The 10,000-nt window shown below is 33.1% G+C and overlaps 1 protein-coding gene across 1 annotated transcript in view; it reads right to left on the bottom strand.

Moving 5' to 3' along the window:
- The window catches only part of LOC144963000 (uncharacterized), a 19,334-nt gene that overhangs the window by 8,381 nt on the left and 953 nt on the right, over window positions 1–10,000 (bottom strand). Inside the window, exon 2 of the mRNA XM_078896521.1 lies at window positions 6,264–6,493. Within this exon, the coding sequence (XP_078752647.1) occupies window positions 6,264–6,412 (149 nt within the window). The 5' untranslated portion in view covers window positions 6,413–6,493. The remainder of the gene's footprint in view (window positions 1–6,263; window positions 6,494–10,000) is intronic.

A 10,000-nucleotide genomic window follows, 5' to 3' on the forward strand; every position in this document is an offset into this window, starting at 1 on the left:
GGTAAAAATGCAGACATTCAATTGCACCATACTGCTGTAACCTGATCAAATCGTGAAAAGTGCGTTATCCAGAACATAACGTTACTCCAAAACATTTCTATTATTTTATCACTCATCCGCTCACTGATCATGCTCGATATTGCTTGACAAGTTAGATATAATACGAGGGGATCTTGTTGTATATTGCAAAAATGAAAAGATCTTATATATTGTTATATGTTTTCGTTGACAGATTCTTTTATAAAAGTAAAAGGCTCGTGATTCGTTTCTACTATTGTTGAAAACAAGACAAAAACATATTAACTTAAGCTTTTATATAGTGCAATATCCACTAAACATGCTCAAAGAGCTTTACAAATGGTCCCTGACCAACAGCAACACGTAACATGTAGAACTAGACAACGCGCGTGTTAGGCAATATTACATTTTTTCGACACGACCAGGTCCTCGTTTTACATCTGAGTACGGTGAGAGAATGTGAGTAAAGAGCCTTTTCCGAATACTTAACTTTGCGCCGAACGAGGCTCGAGCCCAGGACCTTCCGATCCGAAAGAGAGTGTCATGCCACTAGACGACATATCCGCACATCTAACGAAAATGCAAAGAAAATGATTTAATTTACTCGATAGCGCGTTTTGAACGATTATTTTCTCTTAAAGCATCGGGTTTGAGACTTTTTTTTTGAAAAATCCAAAGTTTAAAGTAAACGTTTCTTGCCAAAAATGATAAAATAATAAAATGTGTTTTGTCAGAAATAGGCAGATTTGACCCAATCATTAATAAAGAAAGAGTCATTCGTGAAACGGACAAAAGCAATTGCATACTGGCCTTTGGATAGGATGCTAGTCTTCCGCAAAGTACTTTCCGCCAGATCCAACAGACCCAGCTGCCCAATCACTGCTTGGTGATCAGGGAGGTCAGAAAAAAATCTCGACTGCACCCGAGATCGATCTCGATCCCTTTGATTTTGAAGCGAGTCGTCTACCAACTGAGCAATCGGGATCCCCAATCATTAATAAAACTTAAAGATAGGACATAACGATGTCACGTGACATATATGGTTTTGCCAAAATGAGCTCAAATTACTTGGAATTTGATTGAGTAAAAACCCTTGAAACATCGTTTCAAAACACGTCTAAATCGATTCGATGTAAGGCAGTACAAAATTAAGCAGTGAAATAGATCTAGTGTTAACATTAAAGATTCGCTTTTAAGTAGATTTTAGCAGTCACAACATAATATGGTGTTTGCCAACTTTATCTAGTTCTAAATGAAGTGCTTTTATGGTCGTGAGTGATATGCATCCGAATTCACTTTTGCTGTTGTTTGTTTCCATAAATTAAAGCACCAACAATTCATACAGATTCCGTAAATTACTCAGAAGTTTGAAACTTTACAGGCAAGTGATTACACAAGCGAAACATGATATTCGAAGGGAAAAAAAGGTTAAAATTTCTGTCAACATTAGATGATTTGTTTTTCTAAAAAATATACTTGAGCACCAACGATTACTCGAGTTTATATTGACGCTAACTCAACAGTGTAGTCTACACATAAGACATGCCTTTGCTAAGATTACTATTAAGTTTACGTCATATTCATCAATGCAGCTATGAATGACAAAAATATTATTGATTATTTAGAAATGGACAGCGTATATGATTATCAAAACTGTACTTACGGTAACCTTGCTATCCAAGAATAATAAATAATATATATTATGATGTAAATCCTCAATTCGGCCTCAAAGCTGATAAAACAGGTATTGTTTGGTTTGGGTCCAGTGCACACACACACAAACACCCAAACACACACGTACAAACACACACACACACACACACACACACACACACACACAACCAGGCTAAATGTTCCCAAACATGATCATACACTGGCAGTTTACACAACCCACAAGCTACGACACACGAATATAGCTGAAATCGGCTGTGTTGTATGTTCATGGACTGTGACTGTATTTTGTGTTTAGATCCCACTATACAAGGAAAGGGGACTGGAGAACGCACTTAACGCATTCCTTCTCTTGTGACACATTGAGTGGGTGTTGTTGTAAGCCGAAAAACTTGATCAAGCATTAAATTTTACTTACGCTGCAACTATTGCTTACATTATTCAATTCTTCGATGTTTCTTATTGATATCATGAGGTTCAGTCAAACATTGACAATTTCTGGCTGGCAAAACCATAACAAAAAGTGTTAACAAAACACATAAACGTATATGTAGCTCGATTATTGATATGTTGATAGAGCGAAATTGACAACCGAAACCACTAGTACTTTGTGCCGAAAACCTCTTGCTGGCTAAAAATGACAAACGTGTGGCGCTTACCCTTTTTTTTAGAAATAAACAAACGAAAAAAATCCCAAGAGCATCATATAGCGCCTATTACCACGGATAAACCATATCAATGTGTTTCACGGGGCTTTATTTCTTCCCTCATCAGCCATGTGGAACTGGTTATGTGGTCAAGTGGTATGGCCCTCGCATTCAGATCGGAAAATCCAGGGTTCGAGACCAGCTTGAGCGTTGCATATTTGAACCCTTGGAAAAATCTTTCCTCACATTTTCTCACCGTACCTAGGTGCAAAATGAGTACCTGGACTTTATCATAGCGTTGTTTCTGTCTGTAAAAATTGTAATATCGTCTGACAGGCGTCATGTTTCGTCCTTCATGGTTTCTGTTGGCTAGGGACCCATGTAAAGAGCACGTTAAGTGAATATTGTACTAATGTTCTAGTTTTTCCCTAGTTTACTTCCATTCCATACATTACAAGTCGCCTGCAAGCACCCTCACAATACCCTTCAATGTCTATAAGCCAAGAAAGTACTCGATCTGAATCGAGTGGGCAAGGTGATTAACCCGAGAACACAAAACCGATGCTAGAGTTTTGCGATGATTGTCACCTATCTGGTCACTGAACACAGTCAACTTGGCCTGAATTTGTTTCAAGGCAAAACACCATAACACTGAGAGACCGACACTATATGAGTACCATAAAGGTCACCCGATAAAATGCCATCATAGTTTAAATATCCAAAACACAACTGGCAGCTCTGTTTTTTACTTTATATTTTTCTTTTCTTTATTTTTTTCTTTAAAAAAAAGCTTTCTGAATAATAAATATCTGTTATCTATTTCTCAGTGGTTTCAGTGACGTGGAGGTCGTATAACTGTTAAGGTCTCTTATCTTAGTAGTGTTAATTATTTATATACTCAGTTATAAGTGTGTATATATATATATATATATATATATATATATATATATATATATATATATATATATATATATATATATATATAAATATATATACTTATATGTATATAGAATTTGAACTTTTTTATATAGCGGAATGTTCACTACACGTGCTCGAACCGTTTGACCAATGGTGCCAACAGCAACACCTAAAATACAGGATGTTAGTTGACGCTGTAATGAATCAATCAAACAAATATCTTTCTCCTGAAGAGTGTCCACATAAATTATATACGTATGCACGTTTATATAAAGCATTTTCACAGTCTCACCATGCCCAATGCTAAAGATAAATGAAATCAAATTTCCATTTTCATCCAATGTAACGCGTATTTAAACATTTTACATCATCTGTCACTGAATTTAACAAAGTATCTCTTCACACCTGATTCGAGTCCGGCAGTGTATGAGAAAGGTAGTAGCTAATGAAGCAGTGTTTGTTATAAATGTCACTAGTTCGGTCACTGACTTCGCTCAAAATCGTTTGACTTTGTTACAAGACGAGACATGGCATCCAAAATCTCTGTGTGTGTGTCTGTGTGTGTGTGTGTGTGTGTCTCACACACACACTCACACACACACACACCTACCCCCCCCACCACCACACACACTAATACAAACAACAAAACCAACTGATCTGGCCATCATTTCATACTGGCCGATAAACTGGTCTCCAAACTACTAAATAAAAAGCAATGGAAAACATATCTTCAAATCGTATATATATATATATATATATATATAATATATATATATATATATATATATATATATATATATATATATATATATAATATTATTTAAAATATTTACCACAATGTTTGGGGCAGTCTACATCAATGTTTCAGGCTTAATTTGCCATCTTCAGGACTGAGTTGTTTTGTTGACTGTTGTTGTTTCTTGAAGTGGTTCCGGTTTGAAGTTAATTAAGAGGAATTTGCGCCGATGGGGACACTTTCCGTAGATCTCACTTTTCATGTTGAGTGTGGCTTCATGAGGTTGTTTGATTATGGTATATTTTTCTTCCAGGCATAAGCTACATTGTTTTGATGTTGGTGTGTATCCTGTTGCTTTAGATAAAATTTTCCATGAAATGTTGTGGTCTATTTTGTTGTCTTTTAATTTCCAAATATGTTCGCTGAGTTTTGTGGATGTTTTTTGTTAGTGTTTCTAAATGATGAGGTGTGGAGGTTGTATCTTGTTTTGAAATTATTTTCTGTTAGTCCTACTTAAGTACTCCATAAGGAGCCGTCGCCTCATATCTATAAAAACAAAGACAACGCGGCACCTTAATTCATTTTTGCCACATGTTGTTCGAATTTTTAACGCGCAACTGTGATTTAAATTAAATACTATTTTTTAAATATACACACACAAGTTCGGACTAGAGGCCACAAGTATGATCTATCTCAATTTATCAAATTAATATATAAACTGTCGCTTTTGGTTCTTGGTTGTATATTTTTTACATTTTTGTGAATTTGCATATATATGTGTATACATTGTTGCCATAGATTCTCAACTTTGTGTCTATACATTTTTATACATGACACGTCTGTAAACGAATTTCAATTTTTTTATATAAATAAAGTATATTATTATTATTATTATTATTATTATTATTATTATTATTATTACTATTATTATTATTATTATTATTATTATAATAATAATAATAATAATAATAATTATTATTATTATTATTATTATTATTATTATTATTATTATATTATTATTATTATTATTATTATTATTATTATTATTATTATTATTATTACTAGTAAAAAGCCCGCAATTTCGCGGGGAAAGAACTATTTTCATTCGATATTGCCTGAATCATTTTCTTGATTAGCTTGATTACGATTAGATGCACATTTTAATCGATGTGCTTGTCGTCGGTGCCATGCTTTATTCGGCATGATTTTAGTTTATCAGTCAGTAGATATCAATATCAATAAGTCGCAAGTCTTTACCACGCTTTACTTGGGAGTGCTTTGCACTACCTTCAATACTTCACAAATTAAAATGGCGGCCGAGAATCAAAACAATGGTCAAATTAGGACATTTTAAACTTTCACAAATCTATCAAGGTTTGTTCTAAAGTTTTTAAAACGCTTTTATATGATGACAAATTGAATAAATAAACGCTTGACAAAAGATCAACGGTGAAAATACAAATTGAATGAATACTGGGGATGTAGGAGATTTCGGAATGTCTCCCCTTTACTTAACTTATGTGAGGTCAAATGAAAATCTGAAGCGGACGCGAAAAATATCATGTCCCCGAATCTGTCTACTTTTGGTTTGTTCGGGCTAGAAGCTAGACAGAACCAATTGACAGTTTGCCGACAACGTTTAACTAAATATTTCCCAGGGCAATAATTATCACATCGATGGCATAAAAACGACAGTAATATCAGCAGTAATATTAGTTGATGTTGTTAATCGGTGAAACTTGTTTAAAATTTCTGTAAATCCGAATACCGTCATGTGATCAAGTGAATTATATCACTATGAATGCCACGATTCGCTGAAAAATGCCAATCTGACAGTACCTAGCAAACACATTGTATTGACTCAAATAAGCACAACGTTCTCCACAAGGCTATATTTTTTAAGAAAGGATTATTATCATTATTATTATTATTATTATTATTATTATTATTATTATTATTATTATTATTATTATTATTATTATTATTATTATTATTATTATTATTATTATTATTATTATCATTATTATTATTATTATTATTATTATCATCATCATCATCATCATCATCATTATTATTATTATTATTATTATTATTATTATTATTATTATTATATATTTATATCATATATATATATATATATATATAATATATATATATATATATATATATAAATAGAGAGAGAGAGAGAGAGAGAGAGAGAGAGAGAGAGAGAGAGAGAGAGAGAGAGAGAGTTGGGGTGGGTGGATTTAGCAGTAATCTGTCAGTTATTTTACCTTTCACTCCTGTTGATACCCGACATCTTATTGCTCTTCCTGGCGTTATCAACTCTATTATTATTATCCATCATTGCATTATCTATTTGATTATCGTTATCCATCCTAATGTTATCCACCAATTCATTATCCAACTTAGAATTATCCATGATCCCACGAATATTTGGATGCAAGTAGTCACTTCAATACCAAAAGCATTTCTCCTCAGGCATCTGGTGTTGAAGTAAAAACTGTGAAAAAAATAAGACAATAAAAAAAAAGTTAAAAAAATAAATAATAATAATAATATTTTTATAGCTTTCCGTCTGTATTGTCATTCATAAACAAGAGACAATGATGACTGATAAAACGATATGGTGGGAAGGGGGGGGGGTGTTTTCTAAAGAATTTAGATATAAACACGAGTTTTTTGGAGCGGAAAATGTTTGTAACATCTGCATCACTTGATAACCACTATAGAGCAGTCAGTCATGGGTAAGTTAATGTATCAGTATATAATCAAAAATATAACGTAGACTGAGAAAAAGCTTTAATAACGTGACATGAATAATCTTGAGCATTATATAATTATTATTATTATTATTATTATTATTATTATTATTATTATTATTATTATTATTATTATTATTATTATATTATTATTATTATTACTATTATCATTATTATTATTATTATTATTATTATTATTATTATTATTATTATTATTATTATTATTATTATTATTATTATTATGTACAAGAGACTTGGCCAACGTGTATTTATTTGCAGGCCTGATAACCCGGATTGTTTTCGGCTCATTGTTGTATATTCTCAAACCAACGCAAAGTATTTATTTATTTGCCATTACAACAATGTTAAATCAAGCCAAAAATTGCGTTGGTGCACGTCGGACTTGGCGGAGGGTCTAGAGTTCGATTCTTGTTCTGATAGGCGTAGCCTATGTGAGGCTATGAAAAGGCTCCTAACTCACAGTCTCTCACCGTAAGGTACTCATGTGTAAAGTGAGGATCTGGCCGTAAACAGCGGTGTCTCTGCCAGATAAAAATATGTAATATCGCTTAACAAACATCATGCCTCGCCCTATATGTTGAATGTTAATATTTGCCAGGGACCTTTTGCAAAGCGCTTTGATCACATTTAGTGGATATTGATTGAACTATATAAATGCTCAAATTTACTCAACAATTGAGTCTTTGGTCTGCAGAGCAAGCACAAGGACAATAAGTGTTTATGAATTTGTTTCTTATCAATTAATTTTAACATTAAACTTTGAGTTAAGATAAAAGCCCTCATTGAGGAAAATGCGTTGTTTTTGGTCTGAAACTTCTAAAAGTTTTAAAAAGTCGAAAAGTTTAGACCCAGTGCTTGCTCTGCAGACCAAAGACTCAAATGTCCGTATAGCCCAGTCTCATGGATGCATTGTTTAATATGTCACTAATAGAGACATTAAACAGCATGACTGCCAAGGCAAATTCCCTGTCAGGCACGATTCCATATTTCTTGACAGTAGAGCTGACCATAGTCTTGTGTATTAAATAGATTGTAATCTTCAAACTGGATCTTTTAGAACAGATTATAATTATGAATGACATTTATGGTACAATTCTTCCAGATTGCTTTATATATATATATATATATATATATATATATATATATATATATATATATATATATATATATATATATATATATATATATATATATATATAAACAATCTGAAACCAAACATCCAAAATAATTTAAGAGAAAGGGGATCGACATATATATATATAGATTCTCAATCTTACATGGTTATTGTTTTAAATACTAGTAAAAAGCCCGCAATTTCGCGGAGAAAGAACTATTTTCATTCGATATTTCCAGAATCATTTTCTTGATTAGCTTGATTACGATAAGATGCACATTTTAATCGATGTGCTTGTCGTCGCTGCCATGCTTTATTTGGCATGATTTTAGTTTATCAGTCAGTAGATATCAATATCAATAAGTCGCAAGTCTTTACCACGCTTTACTTGGGAGTGCTTCAATACTTCACAAATTAAAATGGCTGCCGAGAATCAAAACGATGGTCAAATTAGGAAATTTTAAACTTTCACAAATCTATCAAGGTTTGTTCTAGAGTTTTTAAAACGCGTTTATATAATGACAAATTGAATAAATAAACGCCTGACAAAAGATCAACGGTGAAAATACAAATTGAATGAATACTGGGGATGTAGGAGCTTTCGGAATGTCTCCCCTTTACTTGTGTGAGGTCAAATGAAAATCTGAAGCGGACGCGAAAAATATCAAGTCCCCGAATCTGTCTACATTTGGTTTGTTCGGGCTAGAAGCTAGACAGAACCAATTGACAGTTTGCCGACAACGTTTAACTAAATATTTCCCAGGGCAATAATTATCACATCGATGGCATAAAAACGACAGTAATATCAGCAGTAATATTAGTTGATGTTGTTAATCCGTGAAACTTGTTTAAAATTTCTGTAAATCCGAATACCGTCATGTGATCAAGTGAATTATATCACTATGAATGCCACGATTTGCTGAAAAATGCCAATCTGACAGTTCGTAGCAAACACCTCCCACCCCCCCCCCCCTTGCTCAGGAATTTCTCTACTTGATGGACACCCCCCCCCCCCTTTTTTTTTTTCTTCCACGCAACCACATTCCAAAACACACACACACACACACATGTATACACCACACACACACAACACACACACACATACACAAACACGCACACACATAAACAAACACGCAATGAGAACACACTACTACATAACAACACTGATCACTGCTAAATCAACACAACGGAAGTAAGGACTCTACTGGACAGATAGAGTTGAGGGTGTGGCCATGAGATGTTAGTGTCTTTGGTAAATTATTTATGATATCTGTTTGACTTAACGAACTTTCAAACTGACTTTAAATTATAAAGTAAAATCAAGTTATCTGTTTATCTATCTGTAAAAAATACATTTCTATTTTTCAAATCTTTCAGTAGAGGTGTGCGCCGTATCAATTTTTTTATTGACTCAAATAAGCACAATGTTCTCCACAATGCTATAGTTTTTTAAGAAAGGATAATGGTGGCTAGAACTTGAATTAACGTTGGCCTGGATGACTTTAGTTAAGTAAACAGACTACCGATCGATGTGGTGTAAATCGCCATTTTAAACTTACTAGAATATCATTTTCCTCTGGGATTCTCACGGCAGTCTAAAATCATTATTGCCTGAAATGAATGAAAACAATACTAATTGTTTTACTCCGGTTTTCATGGAGTGTCTGCTTGCTGTCTAATTCATAAACCGATACCATTACTACCACTAATGATAAAGATAATGATATTTTCGTTAAATTCATAAGAGAAAGTAAGACAAAACCTGTCTGACAGTGTTGATGCTCTTAATGGATGATGCTATTCATTTTATAATAATATCTACTATTATTTTCTTGATCATTACTACTACTACTACTACTAGTACTACTAGTACTACTACTACTACTACTACTACTACTACTACTACTAATACTTCTACTCTATACTACTACTACTACTACTACTACTACTACTACTACTACTACTACTACTACTACTACTACTACTACTACTACTACTACTACTACTACTACTACTACTACTACTACTACTACTACTACTATACTACTACTACTACTACTATACTACTATACTACTACTACATACTATCTACTTCTAACTACTACTTCACTAC

Source organism: Berghia stephanieae, chromosome 1, assembly GCF_034508935.2.
Source record: "Berghia stephanieae isolate SIO BIC M18660-M18661 chromosome 1, UCSD_Bste_1.3, whole genome shotgun sequence".
In the NCBI taxonomy this organism is placed as follows: Eukaryota; Metazoa; Mollusca; class Gastropoda; order Nudibranchia; family Aeolidiidae; genus Berghia; species Berghia stephanieae.